At 35.3% G+C, this 21,862-nt stretch overlaps 2 protein-coding genes across 4 annotated transcripts; one reads left to right on the top strand and one right to left on the bottom strand.

Annotated features, from left to right (window-relative positions):
• The first annotated feature begins 66 nt into the window (after positions 1–66).
• LOC129577204 (protein SCAI) lies at positions 67–12,251 on the top strand. Of its 3 annotated transcripts, none has more exons than XM_055463839.1 (10): positions 67–472; positions 2,666–3,132; positions 7,574–7,690; positions 7,813–7,995; positions 8,195–8,425; positions 8,525–8,647; positions 9,684–10,195; positions 10,399–10,597; positions 10,686–10,948; positions 11,071–12,251. In XM_055463839.1, exons 3-10 carry the CDS (start codon positions 7,593–7,595, stop codon positions 11,316–11,318), a joined length of 1,857 nt encoding a protein of 618 aa, XP_055319814.1. In that variant the 5' UTR covers positions 67–472; positions 2,666–3,132; positions 7,574–7,592; the 3' UTR covers positions 11,319–12,251. The 3 variants fall into 3 exon arrangements, with proteins under 3 accessions (XP_055319814.1, XP_055319813.1, XP_055319811.1); XM_055463838.1 differs by having other exon boundaries at positions 71–472; positions 9,669–10,195; XM_055463836.1 differs by lacking the exons at positions 67–472; positions 2,666–3,132 and adding an exon at positions 6,582–6,858 and having other exon boundaries at positions 9,669–10,195.
• Positions 12,252–20,616: 8,365 nt separating this feature from the next.
• Positions 20,617–21,825, bottom strand: LOC129577203 (uncharacterized). The gene is made up of 5 exons (XM_055463835.1): positions 21,653–21,825; positions 21,441–21,582; positions 21,288–21,334; positions 21,007–21,208; positions 20,617–20,935 (listed from the first exon to the last, which is right to left on the bottom strand). The coding sequence occupies exons 2-5, from the start codon at positions 21,574–21,576 to the stop codon at positions 20,790–20,792; spliced, it is 531 nt and encodes a 176-aa protein (XP_055319810.1). The 5' UTR covers positions 21,577–21,582; positions 21,653–21,825; the 3' UTR covers positions 20,617–20,789.
• Positions 21,826–21,862: the final 37 nt, after the last annotated feature.

Raw genomic sequence — 21,862 nt, 5'->3', positions numbered from 1 at the left:
GGAGAAATAAGTGTGTTCGTGTTTTACCGTACGTAAATTTTCGGTGTGTGAATCGCATGTATGTATGGATGGACTGAGGAGAGGATAGTGAAGGGAAACACACAGTTCAGTTAAGCAAAACACAATCGTTTAGAAATTTCGTTTTATAGTCATATTGCGCGCGTACGTCGTGCATACCGAAAAAAAACTATAAATTCTGTATTTTTCCCGTGATTCAGTTTCGATAAAATACAATATAGCAACTGAAAGTGAGAAAGGGAGAGAAAGAGAGAGAGAGAGAGAGAGAGAGAGAAACACAAATCAACGAAATAGAAATTATCAATCACAGTTGGAAAATACCAAATAATTATCATAGCCATCGAAAGATAAAAATTAAAATTCAAGTTTTCGTGATTTCAGTTCTAATTTTTCATTTTTACTCGTTACACATTTTTCTTCCGTGTGCTTTCGGTTTTGCTGCAGAAAAATCTAGGTAGAATATAAAAATCGAGTGCAAACTGTTTTCTGAATTTTATACAATTTGTTTTCCCATGGAATATAAGCGATGTTATAAGGCTGCAAAATAGAGAATCGAATCGAAAAAGAAAAAGTGAAAATTGAGTTTCATTTGTAATCGGTGTCATTGGAGGTGCTCCTGCTGCTGCTGCTCCTGCCGCTGCTTTTGAATTGCATTTCCGTACATATTGTTGAAACAATTGACTTTGTCCCCTTTTACCTGCTTGCAATAATGCTACAACCAAAATAATGGGAAAACGCATAACACAAAATTTTCATGCGGAAATGAAAAAAAAAGCCAACACGACATTGTGCTACAGCAATTCATGCATAATTGCAAATCCAGTCCGTTTGGGGAGTGGATCTGTAATGTTTGTTGTTCAATGCGTGTTTGTCTTCCTGATTTTTTGTTTATGTCATTCAATACACTATGTGCCTTCGGCACTTGTGACTTTTCTCTTGCGCTCTATCAATCATTTATTATCGCGTATTTTTCCATGATTTGATTCCAAATCGGTTGTGGGTCTGCGTTTTGTGTATGTTCCAACTGGTCATTATTGTCGCAAATTTGATTTGCGTTGAATATTCGATTGGTGTGTGCATTGGGTGTATTGAATTTCAAGCGAAATGTAACGCGTTGCCACAAATCCCGCTAAACATCGTGCACACACACACACACACACAGGATACTAGCAGGAGAGAAAAAATGCCATAAACGAAGTGTAATATATTGGATGTGTCACAGATATCAACCCTCTTATTTGTTATTTTGTGCGTCGTCGGGTTTTGCGTGTGTATGCATTTGTGTGTGTGTACCACTGTATAAATGTGAATCGAATCCATAATCGAATTTTGAATATTTGCCCTTTTCACATGGGTGAAGCAAAAGGAAAAACAGCAAAACGAAAAAAAGCCACCGTCTATGGGCTACAACGGGAATAAAAAGGCATACAAACAGAGCAGCAAGAGGGATAGAGAGAGAGAGAGAGAGAGAGAGAGTAATGCCAGAAACCTTACGTCAAAATGCACAACAAACGGAACTGGTGTGGTGGCAAAACGCATTGCATTCAATGTAAAATGAAAGAAACAGAAAAAAATGTACACATTTCGACAAATTGTGACTTATATAATCGGAAGGGCCGAAAAAAATCAAACAATCATCGCATGCAATAACACAAGCACACATACATACATACATCGCATGGAAATGTATCCGCTGAATGCATTCGTTTGAAGTTCAATGGTCATATTACGAAATCGGCCGACAAAAACGAAATAAAAAATAGTTTTTCGATTTCATTGGGGAGGAAAGACGTGCTGCTTGCTTTCCGTATTTCTCTCCCTCTCTCTCTCTCTTTCTCTCTCTCTCTCTCAAAATTCGTTCGTTTATTTGTTCTCGATCTCGTTTCAAAATCTGTTCAATCGAGAAAGTTATCGCACAGGGAATTCAACATCGATTTCTACTATTTCATATTCCATATAGACTTCCAATTGAATCGACTAAAAAAAGAGGCACCAACACGCAAGTGAAATGTGTGCGACCAAACAAACAGAACATTTCATATAAAACAGCAGATACATCAGCGTTGATGTATAGCCACTCCATTTGACATTTGATCTCAATACATGGTTGACGAAAAAAAAAACAAATAAAATAATAAAAAAATAGAGCCGAGTGTCTCGGTATGGCTCACTGCCAAGAAATGGGTAATTAAGTACAAAAACAGACATGACCGCCCCAAATCCTCGCTGAGTGTACACTACTTACTCACTCTCCCTCTCGATTAATTGTACGAAGGGCTGTTGATGAACGAACGAAGAATTGAGAAGAAAAAAACGCACACACGGTCAAAACGAGTGCAATTCGGACAAAGGTACAGAAATTTACCAATATTTAGCACGTTGGAAAAATGTTTATGACTTGGAATCATCACAGCAAGCAGTGGCAGCAGCATCATCAACAGCACACCATTTCCAAGTAACAATGACACTCGCGACAAAAAGCTCTTTTCGCCGTTGAAAATGTGTGTGACCGATTTCAATTTAGATGTGCAAGCAGCACCCGCGTGAACCAACCAAACCATTCCAAACCAATCACCACCATTCAAATGGGAAATGAGCCAAGAATTTATATTTCTCTATTTTCTTTTTCCCGCAAAACAAAAAATAGGCTTTATGCATTTCGGTTTAAGTCGATTTGCGAGACGAAGTTTCCAAAGCCAGCAGAAATTACTACAATGATGATGACGAGTACGACGGCGACGGCGACGGCGATGACGACGACAACGACGACAACGACGACAAAAACCAATAGTAAAGTGCATAGTTGAATAGCATGTTGTAATGTTGTAGCAGTAACTTAGTGACAAAAGCAACAAAAAAAGTAGTGAAAAGAATAAGAAGAAGAAGAAGAAGAAGAAAAGAAAAGATATCATTATATAAGTGGAATAGAGATAACAAGAAACCGAAGAAGAATAAGAAGAAGGAGAAATCGTTCATGTTGTTGTGAATGGGTATTTTAATGAGTGTTTTTGCCGATGATTAACGTGAATTTGGCATAATAAGCGGAAAGATTAAAGGGAGGAATATATATCCACGCGACGACAGAACGTGCCGAATACAATAAATCACAAATGGGTAACATAAAGAGAACTTTATTTTTGCATTCCTGTTTTTCTTTCTTTCTTTCATTTTCGTCACACACGATTTTGTGATCTTTTTTGTCATCATTAGAACGGATGAGATGAATGAGTGTGAAAAAAAGGAAGAAAGTGATAAAGAACAAGTGTGTATGTCTGTGTCTGTATGTGTATATATAAGAGAAACACGTTTAGTTTTTCCTTTGTGCTTTGAATTCTAACGAGAAAAGTGCTCTCAAATGCTTATTTTTCAATAGACTGTCATCATTTATATTCTTGTTTGAAAAAAAAATCGCATTTCAGTTAGTTTCTCAGTGATTAACACCAAACAGTTGACGCACAATATGGTCACACGATGAAACGTGCATGAAACAAGATAGACAGATTGTGCGAGTGAGTGAGGGAGTGAGGCTGAAAGAAGAAACCTGACATGTCATGGTACGGTATGATACACGGATAGAATATGGCTATGAAAGAATTGCACAATCGTTGCAACGAAGAAAGCAAGCAGGCAGAAGTTTTAAGAATGAGCGAAAGATAGATAGAAAGAAGGGAAAGGAGTGAGAAAATGCAAATTGGTGTACTTCATAAAATGTAACCCTTATACAGGCGGCAAATATTCGCAATGGAACGAGAAACTGAGTTATAACAATCTCTCAAGTGGATGGTACAATGATGACGTTGATAAAAATGCGAATTCATTCAGCTTTGAAATGTGTGCACCTTTATTTTCACACTCTCACTCGTTCCCCTGCTTTCGATGCGATGCGCGATGGATAACAACAATAGCACCGAACGCAATGCTCGTTCGCGAAATTATGATGAAACATAGCAAATAACATGTGAAAATACAATTGACACCTGTATGTGAGTGTGTGTGAGATGATAATGTTGACTTGTTGTTTGTGTGTTTTTGATTGATTTATGCATTTTCATCCATGTGGCATATGCCAATTTTATTTCAGACTTGATTAATTGGAAATGGCTTTTTGCCGAGCGATGTAATTTTGTTATATGACCTAAATATCTCGTGCATTCGGGGGAGGGGGCGATGCTCCATTGAAACTGCATCTCATTGACAGAGAGTAGGCGCAAGAATGCGATGAGAGAGACACAATTCGCTTGAAGTAAGTAACAGAGCTGATTGTGTGATATGAATAGCTTTTCACACGCATACGGAATAAATGAAAAGGGATGCAAAGGTAAAAAAAATCATGTCAGGTTGAAATACTATGATTTCGGTATTGTACACCATCATCGATTCCGTAGAACTTTGCATTGATTCCTCTTTCTCTTTCTCTCTCTCACTCTCTTCCCATTTTTCAACCATCATATTTTTGTGTATTTTTCCCCGTTGTGTTCATTATAATTCTTGCTCGTACTATTCGCCGTTCTATTTCCCTTTTCTTTTCTGCTTTTTTTTTATATTTTTTACTGCATATTTTCGGTTCATTGCTGTGTGTATGGAATGCGTTTCTATCTGCTGCCGAACGAGCTAGTGAGTGTGTGTATGTATGTATGTGTGTTTGTGGTGTACGATGAGGCTTTTGCATGCATTGCCTTTTCACGTTCTAGCGCGCGCCTCTGTCGATGTAGTTACAAATAAGTACGCGTTTCACAGTTGTTTGGCATACACACACACGGGCAACGGCTTAGTGGCAGTAATTGTGGGGTAGCGATTGTACTACTGTTATTTTCCATGACATTGCACGCGCTACCTCACTTGAAACTCGCTGATGGTGGTGGTGGTGGTGGTGGTGGTGGTGGTGGTGGTGGTATTTGTATGTATGGTGTCTGTGGCGTCGCGAGCGCTTTCTTTCTCTTTCCACCAAATGGAAGTGTAAGCGGACATATGTTCACCGTTCACAACAATACCAACAAGCAAAAATCGGATTGAGGAACGGCAGCAGCAGTAGAAAAATCACCACGACAAATGATTTTGTGTAGACTTTCCTCCTTTGGATAGAGGGAATAAAAATCGACAAAAGTCGAGACACAGCCCAATCGGTTGGGCCGACATACACAATGGCCACAATTTAATTGTGCTGTGTGTGCTATAGGCGTAAAATATTCCAATTGGAATTCCCGACACTGGCTCCAATTCATTGTTTGAACAATAAAATGCTTTTGTCATTTTAGTTTCTTCTGTGTTGGTTAGTCATTTGGTGCCAGCATGAGAACTAAAGCGAGCGAGAAGCAGAGCAGAACGAAACGGGAAAAAAATATTGCCTGTATCAATCGGTTGTCTTTTTCGATTGACACAGATTGCCATATGTTTCCTGTGGATGCGTTTGAAAGAGAAGAACAAAAAAATAACAGAGTTTTGTGTTGAAGGATAAATTGAAACTGTGTCATCACACTTTTTGTGTGGCCGCACTCACTGGATTGTCGTATGCATTAGAAAAGTCATGATCAGGACGACAGGACAGAGACGGCGGCAAGAATTACCACACTCACACACACACACACACACACACACAAACACACATGAGAGCATACGGAGAGCGAAAAGCTGTTTTTCCTTTTGCATACACACAGCCGCAATCAATTGTGACACAATCTCACCAAAATACACAAAGCAACACATTTGCCAACCACCACCATGACTACCACCACAAATACAGTTGCATGGCCGCGCACACCAATACATACACACATACACACACAAAACACACCACAAAATCGAATGCACGTCAACTGTCAATATTTCGAATTGGTATGCGTGTATCTGTGTGTATTGTTCGGCTGTTCTTCCGCGACATTAAATCACCACCGATAGATTTTGTATATGTTTATTCAGAATACGCGCATAGCATTTCGCTCTCTTTCTTCCTCGTCATCATTTTCTTGCCTTTTCCATTCTTTCGCCTGATTTTCGTACTATTCATTCGAGCAGTTTGCCTGCTCACATACTCTCGTATTTGCCATTTCCCATTACAACATTCGTGCGGCATTTTATCTGTAGCCTCTCTTTCACTCTTTTATTGTTGAACGGAAACGAAAATACGAGCGAACGAAAGAAAAAAAAACGACAGACCTTAAATAGATAGGATAGATATTTTATTGTTAGACGTTTTGTCTTTTGGGTAGTTTTTCGTTATTGTTGTTGTCGTTGTTATTTTGTTTCAGTTCTCAATGCAATTTCATAATAGAAAATAGATTAGTGTTATTATTTCTTCAATTTTTCGTGCTTTTTCTTCAACTCGTACTTCGATTTTCGTTACGAATTTTTCGAAAAGCGGAAAAGAATTGTGCCCATCCGGCACAAGTTTAGTTTGGTCGGACTAAGTAACGGAATATATGTGTTTGTGATTTAAACCAAAAACAACAACAACAACAAGAAATATGATAGAAGGGAAAAACAAGAACAGAGCCGACACATAGCAAGGGAAGAAAAATGGATCGAACGAAAACATATAGCAAATTATTTTTATAAAATCGAACAAACGCATAAAATACGGAAACACATATGGTTTTTCTGCAAGCCAGCTTTGGTGTGATTAGTGCATTAATTCCGATTGAGTTGACACATTCAATACGTTTTCAGTTCGCTCTTTGCCGGAAACCAAAAGAAAAAAAAATCAAGCACACCAACAACATTCCGAAATCTGAGAAATAAATAGATAGATAGATAGATAGATAGATAGAGAGTTAATGTGCGTGTGAAAGAGAGATAGAAAAGAGAAAGACCACATGTCAAAATTGTTCCCACATTCGACGAAAGGTAATGGAATAAAAAAAAACATACCAATTTTCCCAATAGCCACACACACACACACATACACACCATTTGATCCATTTGAACAAGAGAGTGAGTGAGATTTTCCACGATATGACTATAGTTCGCGCTGCAATATAACCGACCAACTTTTTGATAATTTTTTTTCTTCTGCCCCCCGTTCATGTATTCTTCTTTTTTTCTCGTTTATTATCGATTTTCCATATGAATAAATTTCCATCACAAAATATGTGGTACAAAATATGAAAAAAACAACAACAACAACAACAAAACAGAAAACAAAAGCCGAAAAAAAGACAACGAATTAATCGAATGCAGTTTATATGAATGCGTGTGTTTGTGTGTGTGTGTATTTTGTTGCGCCTACGGATGCACCATGCACGTTTCATTGAATTTGAACGAACCTCCGTTCGGAAAGATAGATCGAATGATGCATTTAGTTGATAGCATCCGATAATGCAATCATATGCAAGCAACGGATTTTTTTTCTTATGTGTTTATGTGCATAATTAATTTTAGTTTGGTTTGAATTCACCTTTTTCCATGCGCTCATCTCAAGCTCTCTCACATGTGAATCAAGTGAATAAATTTTGTTCAATATTATTTTCATTATCAACCATTTCCACCATTTATGGAAGTAACAACAGGCTGAGGCTGATGATTTAATTTTCTATTTTCATCAACTTCTTTCGTTTGACAGTTTGGCTGCGATAAACGGCATGGTTAATATGGAGAAAAGCGAAGACCAGGATAGAAAGATTGTTTTAGAATTTTGCCATTTGCTTGAAAAATCGAAGCAACTGTTCAATGGACTCAGGTATGTGTGTTCCGATGCATAATTTGCACATGCCTATGATAAAGCTATTAATCCAAATTGGATGTGTGTATTACATGGATCAATATCAATTGTTGTTCATTTGATTTTCATTTGCTTTGCAGAGATCTACCGCAATATGGTCATCGTCAATGGCAAGCATATTTTGGCCGAACATTCGATGTGTACACAAAATTGTGGAAATTTCAACAGCAACATCGGCTGGTGCTTGATTCAAAATATGGCCTGAAGCGATGGCAAATCGGCGAAATTGCTAGTAAAATAGGACAATTATATTATCATTATTAGTGAGTGTGATTGACATTTTCCTTCAAATATGTTTCCATCTCCTACATTCGAATATACTACACATACACAGAGAGATATATATACACGAGCATGCCCATATGTTGATATTTAATTAATTCCCATTTTTCTGCTTCGATTTCTTTCCATTTTCATCTATTTCCTCGTGCGATGCCGACACCGACACCCATTCGCCAACAGTTTAAGAACCAGTGAAACAAATTATCTTAACGAAGCTTATCAATTTTATGCGGCGATCCGGGGTAGAGCTTATTATTCGCGCGCCATCAAAGAAGATCGACCCGATTTAATGGTGAAAAAGCTACGATATTATGCCAGATTCATTGTTGTTTGTCTGCTACTCAAAAAAATGAAATTAGTTCGTGAACTCATTATTGAATTGGAGAAACAAATACAGGAATACACAACTACGTAAGCGAATATTGTGCACTTTGTTTAAAAATTTGTGTCACAGATATATTTATCATCATTTTAACGCCCGCATTTCCTACACCCAAATATACATTCTAGATATGAACCTGAGGATCAGCTGGAATGGTCACTTGTTTTAGAAGAAATAAAAGGGTTCATCAAGGCCGAAGCGGCTGTTGCTGTTTTGCACGCCGATTCAAATCCAATAGTATTATCGTACAGGTAAAACCAAGTCATTCCGATTGAATGGCTCAGTGGGCTGTAAACAGCCCGTGCTTTCGATACCGATTGGCATTGAAACGCTTCTAAATGAAAGTGGCAAAGAAAATTTTATTTGACAAAAAAAGAAACACCAACCGAAAAGGGGTAAAAAATAGAACAATTTTCAACATTTTCGATTCAAAATCAAATTCAAATTCAAAAGACAATCGAAAAAAAAATTGGAAACAGAACAAAATATTTTAAAAAAAAAGAAACAGTCACACAGCCGCATGGAAAAATCGCACATTTGCTCGCATATTCGTGTGCATTGTGCAAGCACAAACACACCTTTTCGTTTCAATCAATGTGATTGGCTTCTTTCTTCACTTTGAACACATGTTTTCCGTTTTTCTTTGGCCGCTAAACTTTTTTCAGTTCGATAACAAAAGAATAAACAAATTCAAATTAGAAGCTTTATGTTGGTGATTGGTCTCGAATTCGATTTCGTAATTTTACCATTTTGTTGGCTAAGCCATTATTATATGCATAAATATTGATATAATCCCCCCTTTTCACTCGCATTTTGATATAATTTTTCAAAAATTCGCATATACATACATATATACCCACAAATATTTGATAAGAATAAATAGTGCATGTTTATCCATTCTCATGTTTATTTCTTTTTAAATCATATTCATAAAATGTCTCGTGTATCGTCCATCCCATTCATATCGTAATTGTCATTGTAATGAGAACAATTTTTCCATTTCAATCCATTCTATTCCGTTTCCTAATCTCATTTGAAATGAAAAAAAAAAAACAATCACGAACAACACTCATACTCATTTCCCCTCAGATCAGAAAAAAACAACAACATAAAACCATTCCATCAAACGCATTTACATTATACAAAAAACACCATCACACACATACACACATACACACCACATTCGATCCATTTGAACAGTATCATTCGAAAGCACGGGTCATTTTCTTGCTATCATAATTAGAATTGTATAACTTCACCATTAACGTGTAGTGGGTCTGGTTCTAGATTAAGCCCGCTGACAACGCCGCCATGCGAACGATCGCCGCACATGACATTGAGCCTACAGGAAATCATAATCGTTGGTTCGGCTTGCGAACAAGCGAAATTCTCCGAACTCACCATGGACATGTTTCGAATGGTCCAAACACTGGAACGTGAACCAAGCGAATCGAATCATATGCATGGTGTTGGCATTGGCATTGGCCTTGGCATTGGCATTGGCGGCGGTATGCATCATGGTATCGGCTATATACCACCCGGTGTAGTGGTCGCACCGCATGATTCAAGTCCAGCCACAAAAATGCCATACACCGATCAATGCTCAAAGGGATTTTTAGAGAACGGCGAAAAGCGCCATTTTCGTGACAATCCACACAAATATCTGCTGTATAAGCCATCAATAAGCCAGTTGCTAGTGTTTTTGAGCAGTGGCTTCAAGGAACTACCTCCTGGTGGTGCATTGCTCCTCTATATGTCAGCTGATGGATGCTTTTCAACCACACAACATCCGGAAGATTGTAAGTATCCGATTCAAGCGGCAAATTTCATCGTAGCTTTGAATCATTCGCCTTTTTCTTGGTTTTATCATTATGGTCTTTGTTGTTGTTATTACGTTGCGTTAAACCATTTCGTTATTTTTCATCTTTGGACCAACCTGTTGCTTCTTCATCACTCACTGTTTGATTAATGAATGCGCTGCTTGTTTGATTTGTATGCACAGATGGATACGAATTGGGTGGCTTGAGTACGAGCGTCAAACGAGATGGAATGGACAGTGGCATTGCATGCCGTGGCGGAAAGGGCAACGGCTACAAAGAGCCACATTGCCTTTATCCCGGCGATTTGTATCCATTCACGCGGCGGCCCCTCTTTATCATCATTGACTCAGACAATTCGTTCGTCTTTCAACACGTACCAAGGTAACATTGTCACTGACACATAATTCTTTCCATATGGAATATTTTACAATCCAATATTGATATGCTTGATTGCTTCTGATAATTGCAGATATTTCGGGCAACCGCTGGTGATTTTGATGTCACCTCAAGATGTGCCGACTTCATTCCAAGATTATCAACACCATGGTTCCTTATTTACGTTATTTTTGCATTCACCATTGACTGCGGTTTGTTACATTTGCAATGTGGGCGATGTTCCGATTCATCATTGGGAACGATGTCAAGGGTATATAGAAAAATTCGTCACAGAAGCATCGTGTTTAGTAACAAGATGTCGTGTAGAGGATGTAGGAAAGGGTCGTGATTATATAGGTATAAATTGAAGAAAAAAAAACGAACAAATTTGATCGTCGAAAATATTTGAATAGTATTTCGAATGAAAACAAAGTTCATTTAGCATTTACTAATCGATTTGGTTTCGTTTTTTATTCCAGATTCCGCTTATTTACAATTTTTCGGTGATGATTTTTTGCGTACGATACTATTGCGTTATATATTTTGCGATGTAGTACTGCGTACGCATATGTCATTTCGTGGACGTCATCAGCGGCCGAGATGTGAACCACCATTACCAGCTGTTGATCTGTTGGAGCATCCATCGTTAGCGCATATTGTGTTTCAGCTGGCGTCCGCCTTAGATGTACGAGATCAATTCCACGAAGGTGCGACCGAACTTGAATGATTCAGTCGGATTGGATACATTCAAATCGATTGCGTTGTGGTGTTTGCAATCGAATATTAGCTTATTAATTTTCAACGTATGGGACGTACGCTATATTCCGCTCATGTTTGCTTCAGTTCAGTCAGTGAGTGCAGGTGTTATATTCATTTTGATTAGACACATACAAAGATATGCTCATATCACAAAAGTGTAAAACACCCGGGGAAAAAAAACCCTCCCAAACTAGGATTATCATTTATGCAATTTAATTGTTAACTAATTTGGTTTTTCCTATCAAACGTAAACCTTTCGATAAGGTTACGAAGTGAACAAAAGCTCAACAAAAAAAAAACAAATACGAAAAAATGAAAAGTTCCATACCGACTAAGTTCCGAACGCTCAGACATCATGCGAATTCGGGCAGATTTCTCTTTTTGATTGACAAAATATAGCAAAGCCAAAATCGTGATTAATATTTCCGACTGTTTGGACAGAGAGATAGGAACGCAAAATTGCGCAACAAAAGCGGCATTCTTAGATCACAAATGGCAGTCCCATTGACTGGCTCTACTTCTAAGAATACTCTTGAAACTTTTATACGCGGCTAGGTTTTAAGCTAAAACTAATTACCGAACAAATTCGAACTACTAGACAACTAAAGCAACAAGAACAACAACAACACACATACACACTCGAAAGAAAATAACCGATAAAAGCTTTCTTGGACCTACAAACTAACCAAAAATTAACGTCATCTTTGAAAAGGCATTTTATATGAAGAACATATTTAAGATTCTAGCAAATTTTTTACATTTATTTTTAGTTTTCCTCAAAGTCTTAATACCAATACCGACAACACAAGAACACAACAAGAAGGATACTCATAGAATACACAATGTATACCGGTTTATTTTCGGATAATAAACTGTTCTTCATCCCTTTCTCTTCCTTTCATCTTTTTTCCATTTTTATCATCTCAAATCAACATATTTTGACTTAAACGGTTTGGTACCGAACCCAAGTAAAACACAATATGAAAATGGAGAAAATGAATTTGAGTAGAGAAAAATATCGACAAAATTTGATGAATGGTTTCACATTACGATGGTAATTTTGTTAGATCCACATTGCTCAGGCTCCGCTAAAAATAAATGCCGTTGTATTCACTTTATGACACACTAAAAGCTACACTACTGCTCTTTATGTTTATACTAGCGACCAAAGTATAATGAAACACCGAGTCTCAATTGAAATCATACCCACAGATAGCAACTTCTTACCCAAAGAGCGATTAATGGAGATGATAAAATTGTTCAATTCAAAGTGTTACTCATAAATTGGATCTAGTACGGACTATGCTTTCCCACTCGTCGTTCCAGTGGATTGTGTGTGTGGCGAATATTCGGTTTGAAAACCCAATGCCGTTTGTAAACAAACAAGAAGCTGTCAGCTTTTAAGCGTCCAATTCAAATGTAAATATTGATCGCGCGTAATTCACATTAATACACATAGTAACGAAAAACATAAAAAAAATGTTTCTTCAAACTTTTAAAAAATTTATTCGAAAATCAAAACTGCATTCATAAGATTCTTCTTGAGGCCGCGAGAAACCAAACAGAAAACATTACAATAAAGCTATGAATAAAAAAAAGGGGCAAACACTGGCGACATACACACAGTTTATGTTTATATTCGCATTTTCTGACGAAATTCCGGAACAAAAATTGGTGCAATAATTTCGAGAATAGATCATTTAAACTATCGATGCTAACATATTGAAACAATTTTTCATGATCATGAGAAAATGTCATATCAAATGAATAATTCATTCAAAGCATTTGCGATGGTTTCAATGCGTTTTCTTTTTAGTTTGAAAAAGAAAAAAAAAACTTCAATTCAGTCGCTTTGTTTGTTCTCTCTTATTGAGTTTGAAAATGGTCGTGAAGCGAATGCAATGGCAACCGTTTTAAAGAATAGAATTTTGATTTGATAGAATTATTTTGTTCATTACTGTTGTTGTATATGGTAAACAATCAAAGTCTTTAATGAAATTTTGCTTAATGCCTTGCATTTATTGAAAACCAGTTAGGAATATCGTTTCTGTGCAAAAAAAAACAAATCCGTTTTTGAACAATGTAGGAGATTTTTGTGTGGATGAAACCCTACTGTAGAGACATTACGTTGAAATTTCGAATGTAAGACAGAAAATGAATCTAAAAGAAAGAAACCGTGATTATTTTTTTCTATTTATGAAAGAAAAAACCAGAAAAAAAGAATACACACACGAACTAACCAATTCTCATTACGAACCAAAATGAATTCCTTTCTCCTGCCTAGGCTCTAACCGAAAACAAAACCAAACAAAAAAAAAATCATATAGAAAATATTTAAATTAATAAACAATTTTTAATGTGTCGCTCGCGCGTGCGCTGGTTCATTTCTACGTGAACAGAGATTATATATAAATAAGAAGGTGGAGATGGTGATGGAAGAAGAATTTGTGTAAAATTTGCAGAGAAAAAAAGGCGGCAAAAAGCCCGGTACAAGAAAAATCTAGTCAATAAGAAAACACATGTCAAGAAACAAAAAAAGTTGGAAAAATAAAACAAACCCCAAAAGCTGCAGCCAAACACACTCACACCGGTCTCGAACATGCACACTGTTTCTGAACAAACTATAAACGCGATAAATCTCACATTGACCGCAGCCTACGAACTATCCCCGATAGTATTATTAACCAAAAAAGGTAATAAAATTTCGTTTGAAGACTTGAAACAACTGAATAAGTGCAAAAACTAACTAAAATTAGGTACTTTAATACGTTACATTCGATATTTACTTGTATATATGGAAAAGTGTCAGAAGAAGTGGAGAAGATAGCAAAGAAGAAGAAGAAAGAAAAATATAAAATACTGTGGAAAAAATGAAGAAAAAATTAATGTAAAAATTATTCAAAGAATTCGCACGTGCGATAGAGAGGGAAAATAAGAAATTAGTGATTGGCCAACAACTGATCAAATCGTCAAAGCTAGACATTAGATGTGAATAATAATACTGGTTGCTTGCAATGAAACAAAAAAATTATATTGAACGTAGTTGCTTTTATGCTTATTACAAAAACTAAAAAACAAATTTGACGAGCGAAAAAAGAAGAGAAAAAAATGGCATAAACTCAAACCAACCAAAAAAAAAATGTGACTAATCCGACTTATAGCTAACTATTTAATAAAAAAAAACCTAAAAAATGCTCTGATTTTTTTGTGAATTAAAGAAAACTAAAATCTAAAATACATATTCTATATTTTTTGCCGACACAGAAAAAAAAAAACTGAAACTAACCAACCATAAGATCGTTTCTTTTTCTTATTCATTGTTGATCTAGAATTTAATATTTATCATCGACATTTTTCGCATATTCCAAACATTTCAAATATGAAAAGAAAAAAAAAAACTAACAACAACAAAATTATTCGTCACATTTGAATTTCGACATTTTTTGAATACAACAACAACAAAAAATATGAGACAAAACAACAAAAAAAAAAGAGCATAAATAAAAGTGAATTTTTTTATTCAAACAATAATAATAACAAGAAAAATCTTTATGGAAATAATTTGTGCGTATGTTTTTCTACATTTTTATACCAATTTTAGCCTGTTTAAGAAAATTTACTAGAAGAAAAGAAAGAAGCGAAGCGTAAGAACCAAAACACACAAACACACAGAGACACAGAAGGAGAACGAACTCAATCGATATCATTAGGTTGGCGTTTGGAATCAGAATTGTTTCAAAAACACTTTCGCCTTTCATGGCTCAATCAAATTTCTTGCAAATATTTTCGATTCGATGAAACTATTTAAAAAAAAAAAAACTTTGTTCTTCATTCGGACGTTTTGGATAACACAGATTTGTGAAAACTCCATCAAAATTTGCATTTCGGGTGGATAAACACATTGTTTGTATATTTTGCTATTGCTAAATGAATCAGAAACAATGCAAAAAATTCCGCTTTCACTCAAATTTATAGGCAAAATATATACGAAGCTTGCATTCGAATTGAATAAATTCAATGGAAACAGATTATTTTACTAAAAAATAAAATAAATTATTGATTGAAATATGCTCTTAAATTAATTTCCGCGCTATTCATGCGACATATTACTGCTACGCTAGGGATAAAAACTAGCTATTGATAAGAAGATAATACTCGGTTCAATACCTTGTTAAAAGAATTTCTTAATACGATTCCAATTCCAGGAATGTTGTTTTCATTTGACGAAAAAAACTCGGTAAATCGAAGAAATTGGTTCATTTATTTGGCTTTCGTTACTGTTCAATCAAACAAATTCCTTTCCAGTCGTCACTGTTCAATTTCCATCGTTAAACAAATGGAAAAACGTAAAAAAAAATTAAAACCAATGGAATTTGAAACCTTTTCGTCGGCTCTGTTTTTTTTCTCGCTATAATTTAAATGAATTCCAAGACCACGACCAAAAACCATTTTAAATATCTAGATGAGAAGCAAGCTACAATTGAACGTGACTATTTAATTAATCCGAACACTGCCCAATGTATACATATTAGATAAAAGAAAATATGGCGATGAATGAATAGAGAAATTTCAACAGACAGAAGAAATAAAGTAAAGTAAAAAATAAAATAATACGTACAATAAACGTTAAGCAAAATTCCGCTTGAACGGCCTCTCAGTTAACATTAAATTTAAAGCCACACCAAAATTTATTCGAGGATCACTCACCAAACAGAAAAAAGGATGATATTTAAAGTAAATAAAAATGTACCAGAAAAAATAATGAGAAAAACAAAAACACAAAGAAGATGCAAAATAAGGAATACATATTTATCAACAAACACATACAGACATGCCCACAAAATGTGGTCTATATGACATTAACCAAAACCAACAAACAAACAAAATCGCTCGAATGAACAATCACTAACCATATAGCAAAAAAAAAGAAGATACTATCAAGTTTTGACTGTGAACAATTTTCTTTCCTCCTAACTATCGATGGGTGTGAGCCGAATATGTGAACATCGTTGGGGATTCCTTCAAAACTGTTACAGTAACTTCCTTGGAAAAATCTTTAGCGATCGAATAAAACAGTCTATACAGATCTCGACGCACAGATTCTTCACTTTAGTGAAAACACATTTAGAAGTGCTTGAATTTTCACCGAGGAAGAGAGATCTCTCTGGGTCGACCCACTCACAAAATCACCCTCTCGATCTACGCGTCACGAACATAGACCGATCTGCGAATGCAATCCGAGGGAGAAAAAAATCGCCCGAATAATTATAGCGACTAAATAATAACCATTCTGTCCATACGTATAAAAAACGGAACAAAAAAAAAGAACGCATGCGATCGATTGTACGACTCAAGGGATTGAAACAAATAGTTATGACAAAGAGAAAGAAAAAGCATAATTATAATGAAAGTGAACATAAAAGAAGCAACAAATCTATAAAAACAAACATATACACGTCAACATATTATATCCTGATCTTTTGTTTCTTTGTAAACTCCTTGCTTCTTTGTTGATTGAAAAATTAAAGTTCAAACTATACGCACATCTCCCGCTTTCCCTCAAAACAACAACATTGACGACATGTAATTAATAGTTAATAATTAATAGAACAAATTGCGTTGATATATACTATCGTTTCATTTTGCTTTAAATGCCTGCACCGTTTCAAAAAAAGTCACTACTGTAAATATCTCCTATCTCTAAACATAAATGCATTTAAAAACCGAACGGAAAACCAAATAGATAGCACCGGGTGTTCGATTCGAGTGGCATACGCAACAAATTCGCCCTGATCTCCTCTCTATTTTCTAATAACCAAACTTATTTCGTCACAACAAATTCATTTGTTCGTTATTTTTGTTGGCTTTAATTCGTCGATTTAGTGTACGTGTGTGAGTTGATCGAACCCTCATTGCACTAAATACCAAATCTAGATAATATTAAAGAAAGAAAAAACAAATATATGAAAAAAATATATATTTACAGCGAAAATGTGAAAAAAAAAGTGTTATAGCGACAGATGAGATATGGAAAATATGTGTAAAGTTTAGACAAATGAGATGACGAATATAGTATTCGATTCGATAGCAAAATGATGATGATGATGGTGGGACAAAAACCGATGTAGACACACAGAGAAAGAGATACAGCGAGAAAATCTATAAATATTTGTAGCATAGCAAAATTCACACGACAAATGGACACTCTATGTCCAAGCATTCAAATTGCAATAGTTAAATGATCGATTTGAGTCGAGTGTTTGTGGAAGATAAATGGAAGTTATGATTTTGAATTGTCGCATAAATGCATCGATATTCAATATAATGATTTAAATGCATTATTTCCAAGGCATACAATCAAACGCGCATTGGAAATGGTGCCTTTACCTTCAGAATGCATTTTTATATGGTATTTTGTTTTTGGGTGACATTTTCAAACTGTGAAAAAAACCTCTCAAATATGATTTTAGTATTGCGATTGGGTTGCTTGGCCATTGGATGAACCCAAGAAATAAATATATAAATCGTCGACATCAACAAAAAAAAAAGAGAGAAGAGTTATTTATACACTGCAAATGGACAAAGTAGACGGAATATTCGATGCAAATAAATATAAAAGGTGGAAAAACAAAATATCTTTACAAATGAAATCAACTGCAAAGAAAAAGAAAAAGAAAAAAAGAATAAGAAGAAAAAAAACGCCCTATTTTATTGTAATTTAACAAGTAGTTTTTGCAAGACTCCCAAAACGATGAAGAATAAACTAAAAAAAAAAACTCGAAAAATGTTCACTTATAAATAAGGTTTACGATGAATGAATGAAAAAATCGGTTAACATTAACACATATTCGGTTGACGAGGATTCAACGTACCAAACAATGCAAGATAGAACGAAATAAATCAGAGTGTGTATTTATCTACCAAAGAAGAAAAACAAAATTATATAGCGACCATTCCAATGATCAACAGCAATATTTTTCAACTGGGAATATGAGGGAGTCGAAGAAAAGTCAGGCATTTCATTCGTTTTCAACTTCCAAACACATGAGAATTTGTGAAGTGCACGTTCGACTATATAAACATCTGCATAAAATTCGCCAAATTAAAAAAAAAAAAACCAAAAATATGACCTACCATCGGTGGTTGTGGTGGTGACACACCGATGATTGGAACCACCAGGCGACTGCTTTTCTTTTACTCCCTTCTTTCATTAGATACACACATGCAGCGAATGAATACATTTCCTACCGATAAAATGAAACAAAAATGCAACAGCACACAGCATTGTATATACATAAATGTGTATAAATGATGATGATGAGATAGATCCGGATAAACTGGCATATCGATATGCAAACAAAACAACAACAACAACACAAAACCAAGCTTAAACACTGATATAATGTACTATAAATAAGATGAAATATGACAATATTGTAATAAGTATTATTGAATAAATGCCACGCTATGTTCATATTTTGTTTCTAAATCTAAAACTTGCTGCCGTTCCGACTCTTGTTCTGGTTTCTTTTTCTCTCTCACACATACACAATTGTGTTCGATCTGCATTGCGGAAGGAACGAGTGCGATTTTTGAACAGCAATTTTTACATGCGTTCTATTTTTCTATCTCTTCCTCGCGTTTTTTTTCTTCTTCATCCATTTTTGCCCCTGTGAAAATGTGTGAGGTTTGATGCGCAACTTGCTTTTCATACAATCATGCTTTTTTTTCAAAAAGATTTTCGAGATTGTGTAATCCATTTTATTTTTTTTCGCAACCTGTTGAATAGAAAAATAAATTCTTTTTCAATCGCTTGTTTTGGCAACGTATCTTTTTCTGATTGAATCGCAATGTGGCTAAAAGGCGCTAACTGAAGAAAGAACAACAAAAAACGGATGAATGAAATTGGATTTGCACGCAACGCGTTCATCCATTTTTGCACTATCCGAATTGAACATCCATTCGGAACGACGATCGTGTGCGCCACCCGCCTGCACATACACTTTTTTCTAAAGCCACACTATATCTAACTAATATTTGGTTGTCACATCTCAAACCAATTGATACAAATGATCAAAATACAATGTTTTTGTTTGGAAAATGACATAATAAACCATTTAAACCGCGAATTGAGTGAAAAACACGCAAACCCCATTCAGTTTATCGATTGTCGTCGTGAACGAGTGCATTTGCATTTCAGAAATAAAACAAGAAGAAGAAGAGAGAGAGAGAGAGAGAAAACACAAACAAAACGCAGTTATCTACATCTATTCACATATTATAAATGAAGAGAGAAAAAAACATGAAATAAGATGAAATTGGTGATATAGTATTTAACAAATTAATAAACTGAAGCAACAAAAAGTTAAAACTCAAAAATGGAATAATACACAGTTAAAAAATAAAATAATAATCTTTCAAAATAAAATGGCATTTTTTTCCTTTCTGTGTTCGGTGTAAAATTAGCATTGAGTTTAAGCCGTTTTTCAATTGTTCAAGACTTGAGTGTGTTAACATTTTCATTAAGTCGAAGAAAAAATTATTTTATCCTTCTTTCAACTTCCATGTTTACGGTTACGTTTGAGCTGCAAAATTTGATGGTTGACCATACAATTCTCGTTGTCAAAATTAAACAATTCTGATCGGATTACTCGCGAAATTCAATTGCAATGGTTCACATTTGCATCAACATAAACTGAATAACTAAAAAGAGCAATGGCCACTTGCGCCGAACGATTTCGTCAAATAGAGCTCTTGAAGTTGGCTACTTTGTTTCAAAATCTCGAACCGGATTCAAAGTGAAGAGTACGAACAACTTTTTACATGTTTGGTGAAACAACATGACGGCTGCCTTTGACATGGCAAAGAATGTATATTGGAAATTTGCGAAACAGAGAAAATGGTGAAACTACCAAAAGATCGAACAGTATTGATCGCATTCGTCAACACAAAGAATTGAGCCGATTCAAAGGATGCCGAATTGATGCAGAAAGTTGTACTAGGCTGTGAACTAACGAAACAGTTCTATCTAGACGCTATCGCCAAATATATGATACAAGGTGAAGACAACTGTCTGACATATTGCATCAGCCACGCATAAATGGAGATAATTCACTGAAATATACCAACTTTCATTCATTTTTTTTTATTTTTCATTACTTCTCAATTTTGCCATTCCTTTGATTACAACCAGAGCAATCGTGTTGCCTTAAATCACTTAGTGAATATTTAGAAAAAAATCGATAAAGCAAAACCACAATCTTTCATTCCATATTGAGACTATTAATTTTGTTTTATTTTTAGAATTGGTTTAATGCATTTCTTGAGGTATACGACAAATTTTGAGCAAATTTTTACAGAAAAAATGCAATTGGGATCGACTTTAATGGGAAATTCTTATGTGATGAATATTTACGAAAAGAAGTATGTTGGTTTCCGTTTAAACGATTGCATTCTCTCCCTTTGGTAGACAATTCGTTTCCATTTGAATTGAATTTATATTCAAATCGCTCATGCTCTCCGTTTTACTCTCAGTTAGACGTCTGTATAAAGAAAATTTTACTATCGTAATGTAGGCATCGACCGCTGTAAAAAAAATCACATTTTAGATATTTGTATTGGTTGAAAAAAGAACTACTCGTTTCAATTGTACAAACCGATGAAGATAGAAACAGCAAAGTAGACAAAAATCGTTAGGATTATAATGTTGGAGATTTCGGGTTCATAGCAGTTGCAATCGAAGTAGCTCTCAAAGACGATGGAAAACAATCTGATTGAGTCTTTGAACACCGCTCCGATCGTAAACAATGAAAGGGCCACCGGAAAAATTAGTCCACATATCAAATAGTTTGGATTTTTCTGTTGATAAAAAAACGAGAAAAATTTTCGCATGAAATTTCATTAATCGATATTTTGTTTGTTTTTGATCTGCACTAACCGTAGCTATCCCATACAGCCAAGTGAGATGTACAACCATAAAGAAAACTGTGTACGAGAGCAATTGAGATAAAATTCGGTAAATGTAAATAGATAATGTTGACACAGATTGTCATTGACAGCCATTTATGGAACTACTAACGAAAATACTAACGATTGAAAGAGACGTCAATCCATCCAAATGCCAGTATTAGATTCAATAAATGAAATGATACTCCAAAACTTCCGATGAATAATCCACCCATTTTCAGATCGAAGCCACAGCAAGAAGACACCCGTGTTATTTGCATTGTGTACTATGGAGAAATGTACCAATAAATAAATGTTTGTACTTTGATGTCAAAACGCGTCATTCATTTATCATACTTGTTGATGAATTACAGTGACTAAATTAATGGCAACACACTTTATCTCGAAAATTCGGCTTAAACACGTGCGGATTGGCTAATTTCTCAAATGACATTGAAATAATGCAAAGCAAAAACAAATTGGTGAAAGCAACAGGTGATGTCGTTTGACAGATGAGCGGAGCAAGCGATTTAAATTTGATGTCATCTGACATTAGTACAGACGTAT

This window comes from Sitodiplosis mosellana, unplaced genomic scaffold, assembly GCF_009176505.1.
Source record: "Sitodiplosis mosellana isolate CC-2019 unplaced genomic scaffold, AAFC_SMos_1.0 Smas_scaffold_6197, whole genome shotgun sequence".
Lineage (NCBI taxonomy): Eukaryota > Metazoa > Arthropoda > Insecta > Diptera > Cecidomyiidae > Sitodiplosis > Sitodiplosis mosellana.
This window is presented reverse-complemented; position numbering and strand designations above follow the sequence as displayed.

Bases quoted from the DNA above. Each gene is read 5' to 3' on its own strand.
- LOC129577204 (XM_055463838.1), top strand. From the start codon at position 7,593: ATGGTTAATATGGAGAAAAGCGAAGACCAGGATAGAAAGATTGTTTTA. The intron at 8,426-8,524 runs GTAAGCGAATAT...TATACATTCTAG, and splicing joins ATACAGGAATACACAACTAC to ATATGAACCTGAGGATCAGC. The intron at 10,196-10,398 runs GTAAGTATCCGA...TTGTATGCACAG, and splicing joins CACACAACATCCGGAAGATT to ATGGATACGAATTGGGTGGC.
- LOC129577203 (XM_055463835.1), bottom strand. From the start codon at position 21,576: ATGCAAATAACACGGGTGTCTTCTTGCTGTGGCTTCGATCTGAAAATG. The intron at 21,209-21,287 runs GTTAGTGCAGAT...TTTTATCAACAG, and splicing joins GGCTGTATGGGATAGCTACG to AAAAATCCAAACTATTTGAT. The intron at 20,936-21,006 runs GTTTGTACAATT...TTTTTTTTACAG, and splicing joins TGCTGTTTCTATCTTCATCG to CGGTCGATGCCTACATTACG.